Source organism: Babylonia areolata, chromosome 25 (genome assembly GCF_041734735.1).
Source record: "Babylonia areolata isolate BAREFJ2019XMU chromosome 25, ASM4173473v1, whole genome shotgun sequence".
NCBI lineage: Eukaryota > Metazoa > Mollusca > Gastropoda > Neogastropoda > Buccinidae > Babylonia > Babylonia areolata.
Genome location: NC_134900.1, coordinates 31,387,080 through 31,414,339, shown reverse-complemented (window position 1 = coordinate 31,414,339; position 27,260 = coordinate 31,387,080). Strand labels below are relative to the sequence as shown.

Below are 27,260 nucleotides of genomic sequence, written 5' to 3'. Positions count from 1 at the left end.
TTGAAACCGAGATCTTGTGCTGCTGTGGATATGCATTGTGAGGCAAACAAAAGACGATGCAGCAAACTGAAGAGGAAATAAACGAACAGGAAATGAGGACAGGGTGGAAAAAAGACCAGAAGATTATATTGCTCTGTATTGTATTGTAATGTATTGTATTATTTCTTGTCACAACAGATATCTGTGTGTGAAATACGGGCTGCTGTCCCTGAAGAAACCATGTAACCACAGTGCAGTGTCACCATCCTCCCCACCCCACCCCCCTGTTGGTGCAAGAAGTGTTGAATGAAATGCAGGTGATGATGAAGTACAGGTGATGAACAACAGCTCTGGCCCAGGGCTGGGGTTGCAAGGACAATCTTAGCAGCGCTAGGTTTGTTTAGCAATAAGAATTTCCCCTAACTCCACAAGACTTAAGAGAATTCTTAACACTAAGCAAACTAAAGCACTGTTAAAGACTGGTTTTGCAACTTCACCACACCCTTTCTTTCTTTCGTCTCGCTCACCAGCCATCATCTTCCCCACTCAACAACAACACCACGCACAAGTCTGAGCATTTTACAAAAGAAAGATTTTTTTTTTTTATTATAACAATGTTTCCTACTACGACACACTCTGCATCAGTTCCACCAGATAAAAAGGAAAGGGAAGGACGTCCCTAGAAAACAGAAAAAAACTGAAAGAATTATTATCATTCACCTGTAGACAGTACAACCAAACTCATGATAATAATAATAATAAAATCATCATCATTATCATCATCATCATAATCAAACTCTGGATGGGTGGGGGTGGGGGGAGAATTGACGATAAGTAAGTCAGTCAAGTAAATCAAGGTGGAAAAAACAGTGGGGTCGCTTCAACTTACAAAGACACCAAAACTCAAGAGCAACATTATAAAAAGATTAACAGACACAGCCGCTATCACATTAAAAGGGGTGGTGGGGTGGGGGAGAAATAAAAATGTATAAACTTGGTGGATGTGAGGGGTTGGTGGGGGTGGGGGGGGAGGGGGTTGGCACCCAAGGGGGAGGGGGAGGTGAGGGGGAGGGGTGCCGAGAGAGAGAGAGACCACACATCTGAGGTAAACACGGCATTCTGTCAAACAAGCAAGCGTACAAAACAAGGAAAATCAGGGGTGTGGGGAGTGGGGTGATTAAAAAAAAAAAAAAAAGACAAGAAAAAAAAGAAAAAGAAAAAAGACACAGGCCTAAAATCTAAACTGCTGCATTATATAGGGGGGCGGGGGGAACAAACAAACAAAAAAAAAACAAAACAAAACAAAACAAATAACACCACCAGCATATCTGTCATATACGCAGGCTTTAAGGTCATGATAGCAACACACCTTTTTTTTCTTCTTTTTTTTTTTTTTCTTTTTTTTTTTTTTTAAGGGTGGGGTGGGGTGGGGTGGTCTCCGTGAGAGGGAAGGTGAACACTCCTAGGCAACCTAAGTTAATTAAAAGTCATCAAGTACAAGTCAACAATAATGTTCTGGTGACTGATCAACACTATGATGTTTGTCCATAACCCCCTCCCCCACCTCAACCAGTCCACTGGCACAACCAGGGGCAACACAGATGAAAACATGGAATAAACATATACCAAACAAAAAACAAAACACACACACACACACAAACTGAAGACACACAAATGAACAGAACTGAAAAAAAGGCAGTTTGAGTACAGTACTAACCAACCAACCAACCAACCATACCTCCATCACATACACATGTCATCTTCAAAAGCAGTCTACAACTTCACAAAAAATGAAAAAAAAAACCAAATTCCCAACAAACTTTGCTACAAACAAAAAACCGTCTGGATCACGTGGACAAACGGACGAGTGGAACATTAAAAAAAAATAAAAAAAAAAAAATATAAAAAAAAGAAAGAAAGAAAAAGAAAAAGGTATGCATAACTTGCACTCCAAGCTCGAATGCAAAACTGTTTCAACACCCAGACTGTACAAAAACAAATGCTACCTCATCATGAACACAAATCCACAAGAGCCAAGAAAACCACCCCCCCAAAAAAACAACAACAAATAACACAGGGCTAAGTAAGAATGACATGAACAAGAAGAAGAAGAAGAGATCATTCCGAAGTGCAAACAGCAACGAGTGTTGTGGTGGTGATGTAGCATCAGCGAGCGAGGGTGGATGAGAGAGAGGGGGCGGTGGGGAGGGTGGGGGAGGGATGTTGAGGAGGGTGTGTCTGAGAGCTATGAACATTTCAGACTTTTGCACACACTTGTCTCTCTCTCTCTCTAAGGAGCTAATATATAATTTATGATTTTCTAAACTCAAGATTGCCATTTAATACCACCAAAGCAACAGAAAAAAAACACAAAGAAAGATCCACACATAAAATGCATGGTATCATTCCATGACCAAACAACAATATACATTGTCATTGACCATTCGTCCTTTTTACATCTTATCTCTTCGTTTGATTGCTCGATTTTTCATTGGGAGTGCATGATGTCATCTTGAACTTCATTTGTGAAAGTGACATGTATTTCATAATTCAAACTGTACGTGATTTTCCTCCTCCCCAACCCCTCTCATATCATTTGTTGTTGAAAATTTACATACAAATTAAAGAACTAAAAAAAAGTTCACAGGTTAAAAAAACTGGTTATCACAATGCGCTTGTTTCTCTTCTATTGAAACCCAGGACATTAGATTACAGTTTCACAACAAGAATTTTCCTTTGGTTTGTTGACTTTGTGACTCATCCAAGCTGTTATCAAACGCCGTTTATTCATTAACTGTCTGTAGATGTATTGAACTTTTCAACATGTGGCTACTGATGTATGTGAAGGTTCAGCTTATTTGCAGCTTATTTTATTGTTTGCACTTGTTGAACAGTGAATTTCTCAACCTGTGTGCAGACAATAAACAGTCTTGACATGTAAAAACGGTAATGTGTTAATTCATCTGGATAGACTTTGTACATTATTGGATTGTATTTCACATGCAAAATGGTGGCAATGTCCATATTCCTCCAACACATTTGTGATTAGCTAAGAGTTTGGGTAATTTTTATACAGTAGATTTCAGCACCATCTTAAAAAATGGGAAAAAGGTCAGATCTGGGAAAGCAATATCTATGTTTTTAAAAGACCAATTAAATTCATGCCACCCCCTTCAAAAAGCTTAACTTGCTTGGATATTTACAAAGATGAAATAATTTTCTGATTATATGTTTTCATACTTTTCTTTAGTGTTTTATGCAACAGCTATTGAGAAATGGCATCTAATTTACCGGCACTAGTGGTTCTAACTATTGCACAGACTGAATGCATGTCTCTAAGAGTCATCTGTCATTTACTGTAACGACGGTTTAACATTTTTGTCCAAGAGGGAAGACTTGGATGTTATGTGATGGAGATGTATAGAAAGACTGCTCAAGTGTTAAGGCTGTATATCATAGTTATATTGTATTGTATTTCTTTTCTCTTTTTTTTCACAATGGCCTTCTCTCCCTATGGAAAGCCTGTCACCATACTGCATGTAGCACTTACATACATATTTTTTTCATTGTTTTATCTTCAAGTGTATCTGTTTTACCATCAATGGATTTTATACAAAATTTTGCCAAGGATAACAATTTTTGCTACTGGAGGTTCCTTTTATGTGCGCTAAGATGCATGCTGCACAGTTTTCTCAGTTTAACATCTCATCCAAAAAAGACTAGCACCCTGACCACCCTTGCCTTCGATCTTCTCCTGCAGTCGCTGTAGCAGAACATGTCCATCCCATGTTGTTCTCACCAGCGAGCCTACACCAGTCAAGAAATGCCTTGGTTAATCTTTCTTTGATAAGTGGTGGCGGCAGCTTCATGCTTGTATGAAGTGCATCATGATTATAATCAGGCAGATCTTCTTCTCCTTCAACTCTGTGAAGGGTCATTCAGGTGCTGCACAGAAGAACTGTTCACCAGATTCCTCCAGGTCTGTCAGTTATGTGTCAAAGCCTGATACTTCAGTGTTTTGCCTCAGAATATCTCCATATGAACACTAGCCAGACAGTGTTGGAGATAAAGAACTCTCATCTAACCATTAACCATGATGGTACTGGCCTAATCATATTGATAGCGTCCCTTCTTTCAATCACATTATCGTAAGCTTTATCCCTCTTTGTTCTAAGCCCTTCAATAATCACATCTGTCAACCTTTATCTTGAAACAGATAAAAAGGAAAGCTTCCATTAATTGAAAACAACAAAAACAATATTCAAACATTTTTTTTTTTCTTTTTAAGGGAAGAGGGTGAGAGTCATGTACCTAACATATAGTGAAATTCATTGTGGATGAAACTGTGCAGTCATGGATAATAAAATCTGAACTGTGTGTGTGCCTGCATGTGTGTGTGTGCCCACGTGTGTGTGTGTGCATGTGTATGCGCGCGTGTGTGTGTGCATGTGTATGCATGCATGTGTATGTGTGCATGCATGATGTGTGAGCAGATACAGGCGTGTGAGCAGATAAATAAGTGCATGTATATACATAATGCATGTACAAAGAGAATCACCATGGTTTTGAATAGAGGGCATAGAGAAAAGAATATCTACACAGCAAAATGACAATGTCAAACTCAACTTATAATGGGATACAAATATTGAATTATCTCCATCAGTTATTCATACACGTTTTGCAGAAAGGTTTGTGGCCACATAATTATTTCAGTACACAATCATCAGAACTCTACAAAAACAGCTGACAACCAACCACAGGAAAATGCACCAACAAAAAAAAATCATAATTGCTATCGTTGCTGTGTTCAACATTAAATGGAAAAAAAAAATCAATGGGGTTGGGGAAGAAAATCTCTTACACAAACATACAATAAAACTATCATCTTGAAACAACTGCACATGTTAACTAGAAGAAAACTTCTCTTTCAATCAACCATGACCATATTATCACAACATGTGCTTGTTCATCTCTCCATCAGAATCTGTTTTCCACTTTCATATTTCCACGAGAATTCCTGTTTCACCATTTTCATCCTTACTCCCCCATTCCCTTCCCTCCCACTGTTGTCATGACTGCTGTGGAACCAAACGCCAGAACAGCAGACAAGTGATGACAATCTGTGGTCGAGACGATGCTGCTTTTCTGTTCACCATGATGCTTATCAAAGTCACATCACTCACTGTTTCCATCTTTTCCTTGTGGTGATTATAACGTGCATTTCCAGACACCGGTGCAGCGAGAGATCAGCTTGGCAATCTGAGGGAACTGTAGTTGCACCATGATTCCTGCGGACTTGACTAAGTGTCCGTCCACCCTTGGGGAAGTGACTGGACTTTTAGGTCTTCACTGGGGCACCATTATGCTACATGACATGATGTTGGACAAAGAACCTTTGCTTTTTCTCATGATTCGCATGTACTAAGACTTTGTGCATACATTGATTTGAATGCTGCAGTTCACTTCTCCACAGACCAAACCTGTATTTTGATGTTTGGGAAACCATAATCAGCTTGTTTATTCTGGTGGAAGTCTTATCTCTTATTATTATTTTTTTTTTAACATTAACAGTTGTTTCATCAATTTTCTCCACAAGTTTAAAACTGTATTCATTGAGAGAACAAGCCGTCTTTTGAAACTCCACTGAATTGTCATAATCCAATTCTACCCCATGTGTACTTCATGAATGACAGTACCTCAAAGTGTCTGCTGTGAAGGTGAAAGGACAGGCAAGAAACAAACCTTGGAAACAGATGTTCTTTGCTGCTCTGAGCCAGGGAATCTGACAGACGAGCTGCCAGATCTGAGGGTCAAGCCTCAGCTGACAGACTCCAACCCCAGCAGGCCCTAAGAGACTGACTTGAATCTCAACAGCTCTGGACAAACTCTCAGGCGGCACATACACACACGCCTCATGGTCCTAAGGAGCTATAATAAAACTTACTACTCCCACATACAACTGCAGACCAAGTAACCGAACACTGCACTTCAATTTTGGAATATATACAGTGCACACACCAATAATCTATGTTTTGACTTCAAACAGTGCGAGGTGAACATGGTAAAAAGGTGAGAAAACGCCCAAGTGACCCAAACAGTGTTGCTACAGTCACTGGAGATTACTAGGAACACTGACAAATAACAGGGTGGGGAAGGGGGAAGAAGAGGGTGTGGAGGAAGAAAGAAGATGAGCGACGAGAAACCCCAACATCCATCTGACGACCATTGCTGCTACACTCAAATCACTGGACACAAAAAAATTGACAGCCGACTTAAAAAAAAAGAAAAAAAAAGAGACCTCCCTCCCCCAAAACACATATATACCCAAAGTGAGAGTCATCAGCAGCCAATCAGGTTTCAAAGTGAACAGTTTGAATATAATGTGCGTCATGAACGGTAGTGGACGTGTGGAAAAAAGATCTATCAAGCACATTGGAATGACAATTGAGAGAGCGCAAGGGGCCAACCTATGAATGATGGAACAGAAAACATGGGGACATGGTTTAACAGGATACATGTGGGGTGTGGTGGGGGGTGAGTGGGAGTAGTGAGGAGATGGGGGAGTGGAGGGGAGCGGAGCAGTGACAGCATGAGACACACCATGAAAGCTGAACAGGATTGGCAAGGGATTGGTGTCGCCAGTGCATCCACAACTGATCAAGAGTGTCACATAAACATCAACAGTGGAGAGCAGAAAAAAAAAGTGCACGTCAATCATAACAACCTGTGTGAAACAAACAAGCCAGATGATTTATAAGTCACACAAACTTCAGCTTACAATCATTTTTTTTCCTCCCCAATTTTCTGAAAGGTCGCCAGTTTCCGTTTCAAATTAAAAACTTCATGGGGCAAAGTGAAAGTGTATTATTCATTATGGTATTTTTTTTGTTTTTGCTTTTGTGGGAAAATTAACTCCTTTTCCTGGGGCAACTGCATTTTATGACTCCCAACTTTAACTTTGAACTGAAGCTTTCAGGAGGAAAACGATCCACAGCAGTTTCAAGTTGTCAAAGCATGCAGAAATGGCGCTGCGAGCAGGACAGCAGCTTCTGAAATGGCGCTGCGAGCAGGATAACAGCTCAACAACATTCCAGTCAGTACCAACAATCGGGGACATGTAGCCTCTTTGTAAAAATCTGTGCACATAACAGCCTGTACTTCTACTCCTTCACCCAGTGCAGAGGGACTCCCTGAGACATCTCTATGTGCATAGGTTGCCTGCCATCTTCCCACATTCCCAAACCATCAGCTGCAGAAACCATCTCCTGAAATGTCTGCATTTTATGACATTGGTCTTGTGAGGAAAAGTTAAGATGAACATATATATATTTGTGTGTATGTTGAACACAAACATGTGTACAGGTGTGTAATATGCAGTGCGGTTCGTCTGTGAGCCTTTGTAATGTACATGTCTTTGCATATAACCCTACAAGTAAAGTAAACCCAGATTTACTGTGGACACCGTTTGATGATGTCGGATTCACCTGCAGTGTGAACCTCAGTGGGAATCTGGACCAGAATGGCACCTGAACTGGATCTTCCAACAGACACAACTTTTAATTTCCTGACAGTCAGCAGTTACGTAAACATACCTCCCAATGAACAATACCAACCATACAAGATTCCTCAAGGAAAGGGGGTGAGGGGGATGCAGGATGAGAAAGAGAGAAACCACCTCCAGAAGAAAGACATGAAAAGTGAATTTGGAGACGGATGACCGGCTATGCTCAGCTCTACTACAAATCTACAGAGAGAGGAATTAAGTCATATATACATCAATGGCCTTTGGAAAGATTACGTTCTACTCAAAACAAAGGGTAAAAAGTGTTAAGTTAGTAATGAATGCCTCATAAATTACAATGTTTCACCTTCTTTTCTTTTTTTTTTTTTATTATAAAACATCACTCCTTGTAGAACACCATTTTAGCAACCCCCCCGCCCCCTCTCACTCCACCAAACTCTCACTCATCTTCTCGTCGGGGACTGAGCCGATGAACTTGCAAAAAGGTGGTGCCCTGATAGTCTTTTTTTTTTGTTTTTGATCCAAACATCTCAGGGCTGACCCACTGTCCTTCTGCTCAGCACACTCACCATCCACCTAAGGGCAGAAACGTCTCCCCTCCCTGAATCAAGATTGCAAAAAGCCAAGGTTTTCCGGGATGGGCAGGGAGGGGAGGGGGTGGGGGGTTCAGGGGCGTAAGGAGAGAAAGCTGAACCGGGGCTGATCAAACAGTGATGAAGGAGACAAACAGGAGAGGGGGGCTGGGGCGAAGGGAAATTCACTCGTCAGCGTATGGTATGCTTTCACTTCGACCGAAAAACGGTGAGCTGGTGGACTCGTCGGCCTCTGGAGAGCTGGCCAGAATGGGTTTCTTACTAACCCCTCCCCGGGCGGCCTGCATGGACTGCAGGCTAATCACTGATGGCCGACTACGCTTATCGTAGCTGTCCATGTGTGAATCTAAGTCCATTTGGAAAGCATTTACAACACGGATCTGAAAAACAGAAAAACAAAAGGGAAACCAATTAAACGTTGTGGAAGTGAAGTGAAGTGCCTGGTGGGTGGGTGGGGTGGGGGAAGTCAAAACAAAGTGATTGATGAGTGATCAGTGTTCCTGAACACACACACACACACACACATACATACACAAGACAAAAAAAAAAAGGAAAAAAAAGAAGAAAAAAAAGAGAGAAACACTCATGAAGGAAATTGTAACACCACAAATTTACCGAAAACAAAGCCAAAACCAAATACTCACACCTAAATAGGGAAGAAAAAAAAAGCAAAGAACACACAAAAATCAAAGCTAAATAATAATAATAATAATAATAATCAAAAAAAAAGAAGAAAAAAAAAGGAAAAAGCTAGGGACTGAGGAACAAAGGTTGAAAAAGAACAAAGGACATGCAAAAAGGGGACCATCCTGGGAAAGGAACCAAACGAAGAAGCCAACAGTGTGTCAACCACATCTGCAGTCCTCTGCACTGACCACACTTCTGACACTTCCCACACACACATGGGGGAGGAGCAACTGTCTCTACCATTATCATAAATCTCCTCACTTCTCTAGCATGATAATGGTTCATATTTCTCTGCAACAACAATGGTTCACACTCCTCTATCATAAGAATGATTCATACTTCTCCATAACAATAATACTAATATTAATGGCTTACACTACTCTATAATAATGGTTCATGCTTCTTTATCATAATGATGTTCATACTTCTCTGTAATAATGGTTCATACTTATGTCATAGTGAATCATACTTTTCAATCATATTAATGGCTCATACTTCTCTTCAATAATGGTTCATACTTTCCTAACAACAAAGAAAGCTGTACCTTTCTTTACTTTTTATTACCCCCAAAATATTTAATAATGTTTTGCAATACCCCTTTTCCACTATGTTTATTCACTGCAAAGATAAGGCGGAGGGGAAGGGATGATGAAGACATTTTGCATTTTGAAAAAAAAAAAGAAAAAAAAAAGAAAAAAGAGTTGCATTTTTAAAGTTTTAAGTTGTTTAAAAACACCACCACATATGCATAAAAAGCTGCTGCTTTGTTGATATATCAGAAAATATCTACTCTGATAAATGGAGAGAGACAGATAAACAGAAAGGAAGACAGAGAGAGGGAGAGCGAGAGAGAGATTTTACACTGAAGTTCCAATAGAGGAAACAAGTTGGTAACCACCACCATCTTTCACTGTTGGTTTGTGATTACTGAATCCAGGTTAATCAACACACAGAAGCTTAATCAATGACGTGACAGCACTAGGCTCTGCCACAGCAAAGCAAAGCAGAGGGAATGGAAGAGATACAAAAGAAGCACATTGTTACCCTACCAAAACCTGCACCCAGCATGCAAAAGCAAGCAAGCAGAATAAGGCAATTGGCATGCATGCAAAAAAAAAAAAAAAGAAAGAAAAAAAGAAAAACCGAAAAAAAAAGGCCTTTGCCCCCCAAAACTGATAAATCCTAGGCAAGCCAAATAATTATTTTCTCTAGCTGTGAGTTCACAGAAATCTTAACAAAACCCAATACGCAATTAAATTACTATTAATTGTTTGTGCTTTAAAAATTAAAATTTCTATACGCATTCATTATTTTTGTTTTATAAATAATGCTAAATAGTTGATATTTATTACCTGTTTTGACGATTACAGTTTAAAAACAAACAAGTAAACACAACAAACTATATTTATATTGCACAGCAAATGTAGACATTTATTATTTATCACTGCTTTGTAATGGTGATGATGTTCACATCATCTAATACAATTAAGCATTATTGTCTACAGTACTGGATGTGAAAACGAACGAGTGAAACACTCACACACGCAAACACACAAAACAAACACACCTTAGGTATGGAGCATATCCTTTTTCTTTTCTTTTTTTTTGATGCTGTGAAAGCTTTAAAAACTGTGCCTGTAATCAGTATGTTAAAACAATGATTGTGCCATAATGGATGATCGGCTTGTCGTAACAAACAAGCTTTGCCTTTAACATTCAAGCATCATTGTTGCTTAGGATGAAGGCTCATGATATAAATCTGTAAGTGCAGACATTTATATGTATTTCAAAACAATGTTTCTGATGATAATGCTTATCATAACAACTGAACCTTTAGTATTGTTTCAGGATATAACTAATTTAAAAAATGAAACGTTTTAAAAAAAAATTATTATTTTAATGAAATGCTCACCACAAACAAAAAACAAACGGTGCCCATCATCATGAGAATCCAATAACGACAGTGCCATGATTACACATGCTTCACAAATCATGCCTGTAACCTGAAATATCAAACAATAACACTATCCTGCTGGGATGATAGTCTGATCGAAATAGAAACCAGAAGCTTTCTGGGATGGACATTGAGAACACATCCAGAGAGACCTGCAATCACAATCTTGAGCGTGAAGCATTAGCCACCGCACCCAAAAGCAAAAAGTGCAAACCAGTTTACACACAATGGCCTTAAATACCAAACCCCATGTGACCTGAAGATGAAAATGCTGAAACTGTTCTTAACAAACCTACAGAATAGTATTAAAAAAAAAAAAAAAAAAAAAAAAAAAAAATTAAGCAGCAGCATTTTGAACCTGAAACTGTGAATGTGGAATAGCCACAGTGACACAGACAGTGCACAGAGGAGAGGAAAGAGCAAACAGGACAGGAGGTGGAGAGAGGAAGATGAGTGTTATGTGTGTGTGAGAGAGAGAGAGAGAGAGAGAGAGAGAGAGAAAGGAGAGTTTGTGCAAACATTCAGGTGTGACATGATCGTGTGGTCATGCGATGATTTCCCCCGACGTTTTCCTCCCTAAATTCGCTGAGGTGAACATGTCACTGATCTGTATGTGTCTTCAGGTAAATTCTTTGTGAGAGAGAGAGAGAGAGAGAGAGAGAGAGAGAGAGAGAGAGAGAGAGAGAAGGTATATGGAACTCATAAATTAAGAGTTATGAAAGTCTGCATGGGGAAAAAAATGTTGTGCTAATCAACTGATTAAATGGATTAGGCAGTTTATATAAAGATAGATTCTCAGTATCAAGTTCCTCAGTAAGTGCTTGTTTATAATAGCAGTATGAATTTTTTGAAATTTTCCAAAAACGAAAACTTTTTAGAGTGAACCTGTGTCCACAGCTGATGAATTGTTAAATAATCACTGTCTGTGCTTTTTTTCTTTAAGCATGTGTCTTTCTTCAACCTGTACTCAGTATGATGAAAGTCATTAATAATAGTGTTATCATTATATGATGAATTCAGAAACATTTACCACAGCAAGCTGTACTGATTTCTGATGAATGTGTTCAATGATACTATAATTACTGTGTAACCATTTAAGATAACTAAGTTGCTAAGCAAATGCAAAGATTCTTGTCTTTTATGCATCGTGTGTGTTGTACCCTCCTATCTCTCCCCCCCCCACATCCCCCTCCCCTGCCCAAAACTCCCCCCCTCCCCCCCCAAAAAAAAAGTCCCTGAAAAGCCACTCTTGAAAGACTGAAGATTGTCCAGCCCGTGTAAAAAAAATATGCCAGAATCTTAAAAAGCAAATGTTTCTTTCATTTTTGTCCAACAAGGGCTGGGTCTGAATAAGCATAGCACATAGCATAGCACAGCAACCAAGTACCTGTTCCCTATAGTTTGCATAACTGTGAACCTTCAGAGTGGAAGCAGGCTCTCATTCTCAAAAGATAAATAAAGAAGAAAAAGGAAGAAATGCCAAAGATTTTGCCAAAGAGTATGAAGCATCATAGAAAAAAAAAAGAGAGAAGGCCAATATATATCAACTGGAGATCATGCTTAAATTTATCATTAAAACTTGTAACATCCCCTCTCACTTTTCATGGACACAAAAAGTGATTGGATTTGAATGTTTACACAGTGATAAAATAAACAATCTCATCTTTACACAGCAATGAAATAAGCAATCTTATCTCCGATCACTGCACCCTCAGCACAGTCCTTATAATTTTAATTTTTATGCAACCAAGCGCATTGCATGAGCAAACAAAACACTTACAAACACATCCACACACACAATGCCATACACATCCCACACACACAATGACATACACATCAGCATGCTCACTCACTCACACATTCCAGATAATGAGAAATGCATGATTAATTAATCCAATAACAAATAAACAAACAAGAAACTTATATTGTCATGAAATCAACTTAACTGTGACGGTTGACAAAACTGCTCTGCCTGGCATAATTTCAAATGCAAGGATTTTAAGTTGATAGCAATTTAATAAAGTAAAACAAAAACAAAACAAAAGGGATTATTTGAATATGCACTCAAGATGCTCACAACAGGGAATGCACTCAGGACACCCATGATGCAACAATTTTGCTCATAATGCAGCAACGATGCAGATAATGCTCACATTATACAAACATTCACTCATAATAATAAAGCAACTTGCAACTTGTTAGTACTCGCATACAGAGACAAAAAGCAAAAGAGAAAAACAAAGAAATGTACATATTTCTGTTTTCCCATACACTCCTTGTTTGTTTTGTATGGAGGGTTACGAGAAGGTAAAATTTAATCTAAGAAATTCATCTGATAAATACCTCCTCCCTGTAAATTATCATATATATATATATAGCTTTTGTATCAACAGCAGACAACCAACATGGCCGAAACACACACACAACCCTACTAGTAAATATTACTGTCCATAATATAGTAGTAGTAGTGGAAGTAGAAACTATAGAGAAATCCTGCTACATACCCTGGGTGCCACAGACACTTTTCCTGGAGGCATGGCATCCTGAGGCCACTGACTGACTGCTCTCCCTTTAAGTCTCAATTCATTTTTTTCAGGCACACACCTTGTGTTGGTAGGTTGTTAAAACATGCAGTCAAAATCAAGCAGCCAAGAATTCTCACCATCCGTGATATAAAAACAACAACAAAAACAACCAACACACATCTGTTAACGAATCACACGCATGTTGCAGGAGAAACGTGCTAATACAAGAGGAAGAGGGACAAATGAAAGAGACAGAGAAGTGATATAGAGAAGAGAGAGGAGACAAGAAAAAAAGACAGGAGAGATACAGGAAGAGGGAAGACTGTCAAAAGTATGTTGTCAACAAGAACTTCAGAAACTGTGGCAACATTTTGAAGTTTTATTCATAAAAAACATGAATCATAGCCAGGACAGTATTCAGTTGAAGAAATCTTCATTCGACCGAAAAACAAAACAAAAACAAAACAAAAAATAAACCCAGTGTGCAATTAATGCCAGGGGGAAAAAAAAGAGAAAAATCTATACCAACTGATTAAAAAAAAAGAAAAAAAAAAGAAATCAAATTGATAAGATTACACATATACATCTTTCAGTTTAAAATACCAGTGGTTAATCAAACAATTACTTAACTGTTGTTGCAAAACAAGATTTCCATATGTACACCAACTTTGCACATACAGTCTTCTAGAAGGTTAATACATCAAGAGGAATGATAAAAGTGTGTAAAACGATAAGTGAGAGACAGAGACAGACAGAGACAGAGAGTAGAAAGGACAGAATGGAGACAGAGACTTCATATCTGAGCTACACATGTAACCAGGCCATTTTTTCAACTGCAAAAAAAAGACTATACTGAACTTAAATAAAAACATCAATCAAAAGAACAGTTCATCAAGTAACGAATCAAAACAGCAAAAATATTGGTTCAAACAAAAGGGAGGTAACAAATATGCCATGTTCTTTTTTTTTCCTTTTATAAACTGATTGATGTGTGAGTAAACGTGGAAATGAAAAAGTACACAAAAATCAGACCATTCACAATCACACAAATTATAGCATATCATTTTAAATCAACAGGATAGAGTGCCAGAGAGTAAGAGAGGGTGTGAAGGGGAGGGAGAGGGGAAAGAGAGCATGGAACAATTACAAAATGGACAGCTTCTCTTTCGATGCACCTCCCAATCGTCATGCATCATCTGCCCCCACTACTCCTTTGCTCCACAACCCCCCTCACCCCCTTTTCAACCTCTTCCCACTACCTCCTTTACCAGTCTTTATTATAAGGTATCCAGACTTTCCTATCATCAACAAATCAAACGCCCCCATCAATCATCCCTTCTAACATCTAAATTATACATATATATAAAAGGATTCTCATACCACTAACAACAAACAACTGTTAACGCTGTCATTGCAATCCTTGCAACCAACTGGGCATAACCGTCCGAGATTTTTCTTTTCTTCAAAAACTGAAAGAAGAGGAAAATTGAGCTTTGAAAACATTTTTTTTCCCCTTTCTTGAAACAACAGTTCACCTCTCTTAGAAGGAAGCTTTATTCATGCAAGTAGAAAATTAGTATAACTCTTCACATCTATGGCCCAAACTAATGTGACTTTTTTTTGTTACAATACTTATGATTTCCTCTTTATAGGAATAGTTAAAATTTTTGTTTTTTGTTTTTGTTTTTTGTGGTTGTAAGAAGCCTTGTTTGTTTAAATATTCAGAATCTTTTCCCATTCCCCTCCACTGCTAACACTTAACTTGTAGTTTAGCCTCAATTCACCAATAAAAGTAAGGAATCCACAAGAAGGTACAAGGAGGCATATTCCAAATAACTTTTACATTCAAATGCATTATCAATATCAACTAAACTCTATACTGTACAAGTCATACTTATGTTTACAAATAATATCCACTGAGCAGGAAAACCCCCCCAGCTATCAACTACTTGGCAAGGAAACATCAATCAACACCTCCTGACTTGCCTAAACTCATTTGATGTGGGAGAGTAAGATGAGAAGAAAAGAAACAAAACACTGAGAGGATGAAAGGAAAAAAAAAGAAAAGAAAAAGAAAAAAAAGAAGAGTCAATATCATCAATATTACCCTCACATTTGATTTAAGACTAAAAAATAACAACAAAACAAAAACAAACAAACAACCACCAACAAATTACAATAGTGACACTTAAGGATGGCAACAATTTCCTTGTGTGTTCCAAATGAATTTTAAAGAAAAAGGTGCAAAAGTTAGCAGAATGTAGAAAATGTTATAATGATCCTTCTCAACTTCACTAGAACAGCACAACCAACAAGATATACTCCTTTTCATCCATGGAAACAAGTTTGGAAAACACAATTACACATACTACACAGTAAGGAAAAAAAAAAAAAAAAAAAAGAGCAAAAAAAAGCATCAAAACCTGAGAAATTCTCATTTGACACGTTCACGACACTTGGACACTTTGTGCCAAACTAACTTACTCTGACTACCGTTCCAATGATAAATGACTTAGATACATGGTGGGGACAAGCAATGTAAGGGACACACCATTCTATAGGCGTCCTTCAAGTCTGAGCAAACAAAATTCCACACTTTTTCCAAAAACCCTTTGCATCAAAGTGCATTTTTTCCAACAAAATTTGCCAGGGACAAACCACTTTGTTGCAGTGGGTTCATTCACACATGCTAAAAGCATGCTGCACATGGGACCTCAGGGTGGGGATTGCAGGGTGGCAGTGAGAAAGTTCCCAGCCCATATGGGATTCAAACTTGAGGACACCTGCTTCCTAGTCAGGCACAAGACCACTATGCCACCACTCCACTGTAAACGAATGAATAAACAACTCCAAACGGCTGCATGTGATACCCAGCGAAGATGTGGAAAGCAAAGGAGAGGGGGATGGGGTGTGGTGTGGTGTTGAAAATGCCACTCTCTCGCAGGTGTGTGTTTGGTTCCCTGTTTACAATGATATTTCTGACTGATAATGCATGAAACAGGTAATATCGCACCCAATATCAATGGAAAGCATTCAGCACTCGCAATGATTCTGACTGCACACTTTCCACATTTATCACCTTACACACATATAAATAAAACTAGCAAACAGGTTATTCTATTGAATATATACATACACATACATACATATATATATATATATATATATATATATGTATGTGCTGAACTTTACACCAGTGCCAAAACATTTTCTGACCCGTGATTCTCATCATTTTCAAAATACGATGAAAGGACTGAGGTGATTCAAAACAGTTCGCGCAAAATGAACAGAAGTCAATCAAAAACAAGGCCATTCTAAACAGAGAACTTAGCATCTTCTCTTCTCTCTCTCTCTTTTTTTTTTTTTTTTTTTGTGTGTGTGTGTGCGTGTGTGTGAGAACATGCTAATTCTGACAACAATCACTTTTTTTTTGTTTTGTTTTTTGTTTGAATTAGACTTCTTTGATGTATATACTGTTTTGTCACACCCCACCTTCAACAATATCATTTTTATCTTAACACAACATAGCATCTTTCCCTTTCACGTCATATGCACTGCTGTAGTAACCAGGCCGTGAGGTCACAACATGCTGACAGAGTGAACAGACATCATCTCTCTTCCCCTGTGTCCCTTTCAATGTTCATACACTAAGTGTTAAGCAGCTTTCCACACATCCACTACCACTCAAGCATATACAATACACACACTTTCCTCCACAGACACAACGCTCTTTTTTTTTTTCTTTTTTTTTTGTGGTCTTTTTAACCTAACCCTTCCGTAATATCTTCCTCAAAGACTCCATTTAACCCTGCAGCTTCAGAACTTCCTTCAAGACTTCCTTCACTGGATCTATCAAACACTGGATTAGCTTGAATCAATTGCTGGCATCTGGAAAAAGGACTCACTGGGAATCAGTGGAAAGTATTTGCTAACTCTGTCAAGGTTTTACTTGCCATACAAGGCGTTTACTTGCCTTAAGTGTTTACTTGTCCTGCAAGATGTTTACCTGCCCTCCAAGCTGTTCACTTGCCCTGGCAAAATGTTCACTTGCCTGGCAAGGTGTTAACCTCCCCTGACAAAATGTTTATCTGCCCTTACAAGGCATTAACCTCCCCTGACAACATGTTTTACCTGCCCTTACAAGGTGTTAACCTCCCCTGACAAAATGTTTACCTGCCCTTACAAGGTGTTTATCTCCCCTGACAAAATGTTTACCTGCCCTTACAAGGTGTTTATCACATGTGCCCTGACAAAATGTTCACCTGCCCTTACAAGGTGTTTACGTGCCCTGACAAAATGTTCACCTGCCCTTACCAGGTGTTTTCATGCCCTGACAAAATGTTCACCTGCCCTTACAAGGTGTTAACGTGCCTTGACAAAATGTTTACCTGCCCCTACAAGGTGGTTTACATGCCCTGACTTGCTTTACAAGCTGTTTACATGCCTTTACAAGGTATCATAAAACACAATTTTTGCTCAGTGCCACTTCCTAAAAAACCAAAAAAACAACACAAAAAAAAACCAAAACAAAAAAAAAAACCAACTTCTTATCATCACCTGTCTGCTGACATGAGACAAATGTCATACAGAACATAAAAAAGAATGTTATCACACAGTAAAAGGTTTAGCCATCATTCTTTCCATAAATGATAAAGTAGTATTAACGTCTATAAACTTTTTTTTTTAGTCGTTTTTTTTTTCCCCTCCCTTTTTTTGGTTTTTGGCACAACATATTTTCATGCCCCCAGAAAACAGGACAGAGAGAGAGAGAGAGAGAGAGAGAGAGAGAGAGAGAGAGGGGGGGGGGAGGGGGGGGGGGTCCAGATTGGAGAGGCACAGTCTGCAGTGTGCACAGATATGAATCATCATTAAACATCATATGGAAAAAAAAAAAAGAAAAAAAAAAAAAAAAGAAAAAAAAAGAAGAAAATGAATGATCCAATATTTTGAAAAAAACAAACAAAAAACAACAACAAAAAACAAAAAAAAACAAAAACAAAACCAAACGTACCAGGGGCACACAAGTGCTATCACTGTCAGGCTCATACATAAATACATACACACAGAGTATAAGTTTCAAGGTGATGTCAAAATGCATGACTGATCCATATAAATATGCTACACCGCATATGCTTAGAAAACAACAACAAACAATTGAGGAGCAGATACCTGACCGACATATAACCCCAACACACTGGTCATTCCTTACCTGACCTATGCCTAACCCTAACACACTGGTCACTTCTTGAGATGCGCGCACACACACACACACACGCACACAAAGGAAAGACAAATGTTCCTGTTCTCAATAGTATGACATGTGAAAGTAGTAAATGATATGTGGTGAACTTTCTAACAGTGATACAACTGTCTTTAGCTGTCATCGTTTTTGCTCTCCTTCCTTCCTTCCTTTCTAATCATCTCTTTCTTCCCTTCCTTTAAACAGTAGAGGGATCTTATCTGTCATCAAAGAAGAGAGAAAAGGGTGGGTGCATGGGTGGGCAGGAAATAGTGTTATGTAAGAGAGCTTCATGAAATACAACAAATACAGGAGGAGCAGAAAACAAGCAGTGTCCTGTGTGTGTGTGTGTGTGTGTGTGTGTGTGTGACACTTAACCCCCTACAATAATCCCCCCCAAAAAAACAAAAACGATAATAAACACCCTGGTCAATTCAAACAAAACGGTTCAACTGACTGGCAATCCTGTGCAGAGGGAAATAAAATCAATTTCAACTCCATTGTTTTACTTCTGTATTTACAAAATTCTGTAAGTTCAGAAGCATTCCAATGGAAAAACCAAGTGTGCTTCTGTGTGCACTTTTGTGCAAGTTCCTCTGTACAAGGGTTGAAATGAATTCAAGTCGATTGTTCAGTGTGTGTGTGTGTGTGTGTGTGTGTGTGTGTGTGTGGGTGTGAAGGGCATGTGAGCATGTGTGTGCATGCATATATGTGCCTTTGTGTGAGTGCGTGACGTCAGTGGGTAGCAATTCAATGTATGGTAAGTCTGTATAAATATTTCAAACGTTGACTCAAACGAGCTATAATGAAAATCCACAGTTGGATTACCAATTGTTTGATACTGACCACACACACACAGACAGACAGACAAACAGACAAGACACATACACAATACAGTCCAACATGCTCAGACTTTTAGAATCACTCCAGTGAGGAAAGGTGCATGAACATTATCTATTATCCAGAATTTATCAACACTATGTGACTGATGTACATATTAATAAACCGTACACTCAAAACTCTGTCCTTTCACTTTCTGATGTACTACTGATCCATCCTTTCACTATCAGACAAATAATCCATTCCTTCACTTTATGATGCACAAATAATCCATTCTTTCACTTTCCGATATACTACTAATCCATCCTTCCAGTTTCTGATGCACTAATAATCCATGCCTTTCACTTTCTGATGCATTAACAATCCTTTCACTTTCGGATACACCTACAACCACTTTTCACTTTCTGATGCAGTAATAATCCATGTGTTTCACTTACTGATATACAAATAACCCATTCTTTCATTTTCTGATGCACTAATAATCCATACATTTCACTTTCTGATAGACTAATAATCCATCCTTTCACTTTTCTTTTTCTCTCCTTTTTCATGCTTAACAGACAATATTCAATGAATACTAACATTCATTCTTTTTTCTCCTGTTTTGAAACACCTGATCCATATCTCCACTAGCCAAACGCCCCCCCAGAATGACAAGCACTCAAAAAACATCGGCTGCTTTTCATTGCAGACAATTTATGCTTAATTATTTTCTCATTTTTAATTTCAATAGACTGCTGAAGATTATTAAAAAAAAAAAAAAAAAAAATCTTAACACTTTTTGCTTCATTGCTCACCAACTATTGTATCTCTAGCTTTCACTGAATAAATAAATAACCACATGAACAAACAAGACAATCTTTCAAACAACAATAAACCAAATCATATGTGTAATCAGCAGATATGGACATTGGAATGGAATGACTGAAGAAGAAGAAAAAAAAAGAAAAAAAAAGAAAAAGAAAAGGTGGTGAAACGGCCTCTTAGAAGTAAACGTTTGTCTCCGTAAAATACATACTAGTAGAACCACAGGGTATTCCCCCCCCCCCCCCCCCCGCCACCCAACCCCCTTTCTTCTTCTTCTAAAGAAACTGACAATGAAGTATTCCGTGAGATCAAGTTTTCTGGAGGGAAGGAGGAGAAAGGTGTGGAAATACATGTAATAAATTTGTTGTTGTTCCTCGAAGAAACATGTCTCAAGAAACACATTCTCAAACAGTCAACACAACAGTGCAGTTTTAAGGCAGAAGTGCCTACCAGAGAAGGACACAGGGACAGACAGTGACATTATCAAAAGACACGTCATCAATGTATTAAGTGCCACCTAAAAAGGGCGCTATCTGAAGGATAAGAGGAAGAAGAAGTTGTAGCAAAAATAAGTGATTTAATTCCCTAACACACTTAAATAACTGGAAATAATGGCTGCTCCATCCACAGACAGAGCAAAGCAGCACTGGTGCCACCATTTTTTTTTCTATGAAGTGGATCAATGCCATGATGACAGTTTGCTTGTGTCAGACACACACAAACAACACTCTCAATCCGGAAACTGACAGATAACTCCACTAAAAAAAAACAAAACAAACCCAAATACCCCAAAAAACCACCAACAAAAAACAGAGGCTTCACTGCCCTTGGTCTGCCAGCATTTGTTCATTATCTAACACACAGATATAATTTATTTATTATTTTTTTGCATAACGTTTACCGCCATACACACCTTTTATTGATAAATCTACAACAATGACTTTCACATGACATACAAAACACCCTAATGTTTTTTTGTTTTGTTTTTTGTTTTGTTTAAACTGAACTCAAGTCAAATCCACTTATTGTACACATTCATGGGAAGATTCTATGTAATCAATCAGCATAATCAAACAATTGTGTTGTCAAGAAACAATGTCAACTCAAAACAACCCCCCACCCCCACCACAAAAAAAAAAAAAAAAAAAAAAAAAAAATCCTGCATCATGACAAAGTACACACTATCGAAGTTTATCAAAACACACTTTGCAAGGTTCTTCTATGGCAGCTACAACATTCTTTCAACCAAGGAAGACCTAAAAAAGAAAGATCCATTTCCATTTCCATCCAGTGACTGGTCCATTCCACAATTCCCAGAACAAGAGGCAAAAAAGGGAATCAGTGTGACAGTGATGTGGGTATACTTTCATCAGTGTACATAAGCTTATATGTATTAACTGGTACAGATAATATGAAACTACACTGATCACAGGCATGACCCGTCATGAAAAAAATCAGAAAGAATGAGCGGCACTCATGAGTGTGCAAGTGTGTGTGTGTGTGTGTGTGTGTGTGTGTGCATGCGTGCGTGCATGTAGGTGAGTGTGAAGAGTGTAAGTGAGTAAATGTGTTCAATTACATGCGTGCATGCATCACGTTGATCAATTTGGTCAAGTTGATCAATTTGGTCAAGCGGTAGGAAGGGAAGATCATATTCTGCTAGAATTCTTACCCAGAAATCTTTACCTGCCACAGTCCATATCTGGTGCAAACACACACAAACACACAAAACAAACAACAAAAAACAACCCACCCTATACACACTGATAATGCCAAACCATACACCGTGGGCTGATCTCTCTTATATTACATGAACACACATGTTGAAAACAGTACACTACTTATTCATTTCATTTACAACAATGAATCCTGGAGCCCCATCTGTTTAAAACAAAAACGGTTTATGTCAAGGCTAAGTGGGGAGGGCAGAAAGAGGAAGTAAAGTGGGTTGGGGATGAGGTTCAATACCACAAAGCACATTCTGAACAACTGTGTGCTTGGAAGGGTTCCCACACAAGTGTAAGTGAAGAAAACGCCACCATGGGTGACAGGAAATGGAATCAAATTCCCATCCCCAAAATTCCATGCTTTTCCCAAAACCCTGCCTTTTTTCTAGGACCTCCAAAAACAGTACACCCGAACATTGGATGCAAAACTCACACATAAACTACATAATTACCACATATCCATCAAAACTGTGGGTAATCAGTTTTTGTATGGACTACGAGGTTCATTCCTGTTAATATATTTTTCAATGAAAAAGAGATGACAACAAATAAAAGCATTAAATTTTGTTGAAAGACTGGTTGCTGAAGAAGGTCTTTTGACAATAATGTTTAATTTTTACCACTTCCACTGCCATTATTATTATTTTTTTTTTTTATCGTCTTCCACTTCTTCTTCATTTTTTCCCCTCCTGAGAATGCAATATCTTCCAATAAATTAGGTGTGGTGAAAGATATGAAAATGTCAAGACTTCTCCAGACCTAGCTACAAGGTAAAACATTAATTTCCATGACTTTTCAAGCCCTGGAAATGGCTTTTCTGTTGTTATTTATCAGACTTCCATGACTTGGTGGGAACCCTGAACAATATCATCATTCATCATCACTGTTGCACTACTCTCAGCTGTGCTACATAATCACACATCATCATAATTATAAGGGAAGTGGGGGAGAGGGGGGGAGAGGGGGGGGGAATTTAAAGCTTTGCAAAAAGACTGACCCTTGCCTGACCGGACATTCCTTATCGTAAAAAATGACACTACGTGAATACACATTAAACTGAAGAACACATCACTCCTTTACAGGCCTATTTGAATGATTACATTAAAAAAAAAAAAAAAAGAAAAAAAAAAGAAAGAAATCTTGTGCCTGTATGATGCCCTGAACCTTCTGTCATTTCTGTACATCTCTTTGTGAACATTTCCTATACAGTGATTCAACTTCAAAACTTTCTGTGCCGTTTTCTTCCTTTCTTTTATTTTTCTCCATCATTTTTCTTAACAAACAATAGTTAAGGCTGAACAGCACAGTTATACACAGTGTGATCTTTGGATTGTTGCATAAACAAATTGTGAATTTTGTGCATGGTGCATCAAGCTTCATCCATCAAACAGGGTTTTTTTTTCCCCATCTGTATTTCATTTCTAATGCGTACAAGCTGTGAGAGAACAGCGGAACTATTTAGATAGTTTGGATTAACATTTTGATCATTCTTGTTCTACACTAAAGTCACTATGACAGTGCTCAATACACCGATTCGGAAGTCAGGAGTTTAATTTCCACACTGCCTTCCTTTCCCCCTTCTATTCCACTATTGGTTAACCCCCTTTTCCTTTCTTCCATCAATAGTTACCCTCCTTCCCTCTTTCCTTGCACTGCCAGTTACCCCACCCCCCTTTTCCCAACCCCTATCACCGCCAGATCATTGTCACTGGTTCAAAATCTGCTGAGCTGCAGCCCCCCTGAACCAAGCAATTCTGTGTCTTCAAAGCTACAGGCTGAACGGCGTGGAAAGCTTGCTTTGCCATCGTTTCCAACAAACTGTCAAACACAGCATTCTTAAGAAGTTCATAGGGTAGTTTTTCCCTGACACTCTTAGCATGGCGAAGTCCTATCATCATTCACTGTCTGTGGCAACAGCCAAATCACGGAAGTAGTGGTCATCGCCTTCAACATGTCGACTGTGGTTCACAGGAAGAATTTCACAGGACAAATTTTTTCAGCTGCGATCAGAAATATACTAACTTAGCCACAGGGGCAGCAGTCCGTCAGATCCATCTCTAATACTGCCAAGAAGAAAAGGCTTGTGACTCTGAATAAACACCGTTCTTCTGTGACACTACACTGGTCCTACTTCACATTTCCAGGTTTCCTTATTTCTTAAGGATGTTTTACTTTAATCATCGTTATTATTATCATTTCTTTAATTCAAGCACATTAAAGAAAACAACCTTGTGAATAAGGTGGGGAAAAAAGCCCAACAACAAAAAAATCAATTACCTTCACACAGAGATAAACAACTTCTTTACGTATGTAGCCAAAAATTCAAGGTTCAATGACTGATACTGAACATGATTCTGTGCACATTTTGGGGGGGAGGATTACCGGTACATTACATATCATAGTACATGCTACGTCCCCAATGCTTTAAGGACAATGTTTTATATGTAATTTCAGCTAACTTGCTCTCTCTCGTCGCTTAGCACAATAAACAGTGTTCACAACAGTGCTAATAAAAAGAAAAAGAAAAAAAAAAAGTGAGTAGTCAAATGCCATTGAAAGTGAGAAAACAAACCCTTCCAACTTGCCATGATACAACAAACCATGTAAAGCCACTATAAACTGACACTACCTTTTTTTTGCCACTTCTTTGTATTCAGTAATCATCATTATTTCTAAACAATCTTTATAAAAAAATTAAAAAAATTCTTGAACTCAGTGACAAAAGATGAACAAGGACATGTGAACATTCTAAACAATGTATTATGATGAGGTCATACTACTGGTTAACAAAAGATTGACGGCCACTGATTTACCAAAAGTGCAACAGCACAGTGCTGTGATGTCACACTAAGCCACCTCTACTCTCCACCCACCCACCCCTACACACACTCCACCCTGCCCTGCTCCTCAAACCCCCAACATCACCACCGCCCCAGCCAGTAAGCAGTGAAAACACGTTGAATCCATAAACAAGTGCACAACATCATTCACAACAAGTCCAGTCAAGTCAGCTGCTTGCTGCAAAAGGAGGTGAGGTGTTCACACAGACACACACACACACATACACAGTGGTGTACATCAGACGGAGGTGATGACGAAGACGAGGGTGGCGGGGGGCCATGGATGGAGGAGGCACAGGAAGGAGAAGAGGAGGTGGAAGGAGGCACACGGGTCCATGCTGTGAAGATTCCGGGACCAGTGGTCGGTTCTCTTTCTCCAAGACATGCCTACCACTCTCATCATCATCACACAATCCCCAACCAGCGACGTACCACACCACCGTTTAAACAGCCAACATCCCTGCCAGCACCAGACTTAGTGCCAGCACAGCATGGAAGTTGGAGGAAGAGAACCAGCATGAGACAAGGCCTACTGGGAGGTGATTTTTTCTTTCTCCCCCCCCCCCCCCCCCCCAAGATGAGGTGATCAATAACAATGCCATGATACCCAGCTTAAATTTAAAAAAAATTTTTTTTACCTCTGATCATCATCATTACACTCTCTCTCACACACACACACTTGGAAAGCAAGCAATATTTCTGTGTGAATCAATATTCACTTGCTGAGTTGAATCAAGTTCTCTCCTTCTACTCTGAGAAGATTATATCCAACCATGCAACAATACAAAAAAGAAGCTTGGTCCCAATCGTGTGTTCGTTCATTCATTCTCTTCTCTAACGCCTAAAACCAGGCTGCCTGCTGTTCTGCAATACTAAACACTTATCTCTCCAATTTCAGGAATATGCTTCTTTTTAAGAAGTAACTTTTCTCATATAACAATAAGAAATGTTCCTCTTTTAAAGTCAATCATCACTGTTTTGTATTTTCTTCCCTCTTGCTCTCTCTCTATTTGTTTCTTCTTTTTTGTGTGTACCATCTGAGAAGGAGGCAGCGTGATAGTCTCCCCCTCTTCCGCTGGTCAGGTCAGCTGACAGGTCAGAACTGGGTTTCCGACTGACGTTCAGCTTCGGGAGAGTCGACACTGGTGTCGAATGCATAGGGCTGAGGCGTCTTTTTGGGGCCGATCCTAGCGTTTTGAAGGGAGTGGTAACTATGCACGGAGGACATACTACGGCTGTCGTAGCGAGCGTCTAAACTCATGCGGAAAGCATTAACTACACGGATCTGAAAACAAATGGGAAAGAAACAAACACTGTGAAAGTAAATGTGACTAATACAACCACCACACAAACACACACACCCAGAACACAAATTACAAACCAAGAGAACTGTGAACATGTAGAACCTGATATGTGGACATTCCCCCTCATTCCCCCCCCCCCTCCCCCCCAAGCAAAATCTGTTTAGCACTTTCTTTCTCTTTTGACCCCAAAACGTACCATCATGATGATGTTTCCTTGACAGAAGTTGAGGGCTGCCCTTTCACAGCAGGTTCTACTTTGTGACTGTCACGTGAAACACGGCGCCAGCCACAATGTTAGCACATCAGTGATGGGAGGATGGGGGAGGGGGACATTGTCTTCACAGCAACAGTCCTATGACAGCTAACAAAGACAAGATGATCCACACACTGACTGTACACAAACCAAAACGTGGGGGTGAGTCCTTGAACTATCAACAAACGAACACAAAATGGTTGATGGAAAGCTGTGAACACACACAAATGAGTGAGTATGAGAACAAAGGAAAAATGACCGTAAACTGGACTGTAAACAAAATGTAACCAGGACCTGTGAGCATAACAAAAGATGAATGATCTGTGAGGCAGCAGAAAACAAAAGTGAGAGAGGAATGATGTCATGGAGACTATGTGTAAGCACACACAGCTCACAGAAACACCTGCCAGCAAACTGAAGGGACTCCAGTCAAACAGCTTAGTGGCCACCAAAATGACCAACAAGAGGGTGGTGGGAGTGGAGGGGGTGGGGGAGCATCCTGAAGACTGACTGGGTCAAGAGGTGGATGGAAAACTGGAAAGAAAAAAAAACTCAAGGGAACAAGAAAGACTGGACAGCTGTGAAAGGAACGCTTGTGTGGTGGGAAGGAGGGTCTCTGCACATCTACTGACTTTTCTGTGACCACAAAACTGAACAAAATGCATAGGTAACGCACACTACACTGTGCATAGCAATCACAGGGAAACACGCTATGAAAATTTCCAGTCTTTGACAGACCAACCAAGGAAAGCTGCAATCTTATGTTTAAATAATTAAAAGAAATCATAAATATTACAGTTGTCCTAACTGGCTACAAAAAAATATACACAAAAGCCTTGCTAATGTATCTTGAGAACTGAAGAAGGCAGGATGAAAAAATTAATCATTAAAAAAAAACAACCCTGAAAGGTATACATCATGGAAAAGAGAGGGGGGAAACCAATCTCAACTGTTTTATGTGTATGCAAACTGTTTTATGTGTATGCGATC

The 27,260-nt window shown here is 39.0% G+C and overlaps 1 protein-coding gene and 1 long non-coding RNA gene across 13 annotated transcripts in view; both read right to left on the bottom strand.

Annotated features, from left to right (window-relative positions):
* Positions 1 to 548: 548 nt before the first annotated feature.
* The window catches only part of LOC143299785 (plasma membrane calcium-transporting ATPase 2-like), a 169,681-nt gene continuing 142,969 nt past the window's right edge, over positions 549 to 27,260 (bottom strand). For 11 of the 12 annotated variants that reach the window (XM_076613201.1, XM_076613200.1, XM_076613211.1 and 8 more), the window contains one exon: positions 549 to 8,474. In XM_076613201.1, coding sequence (XP_076469316.1) covers positions 8,259 to 8,474 — 216 coding nt within the window. In that variant the 3' untranslated portion in view covers positions 549 to 8,258. Of the gene's footprint in view, positions 8,475 to 25,308; positions 25,999 to 27,260 lie in introns of those variants that run through there. The other variant, XM_076613209.1, reaches the window with a different exon arrangement.
* On the bottom strand, positions 13,626 to 17,776 carry LOC143299786 (uncharacterized). The gene is made up of 2 exons (XR_013057565.1): positions 17,607 to 17,776; positions 13,626 to 17,564 (listed from the first exon to the last, which is right to left on the bottom strand). It is a non-coding gene; the product is annotated as an uncharacterized LOC143299786 (long non-coding RNA).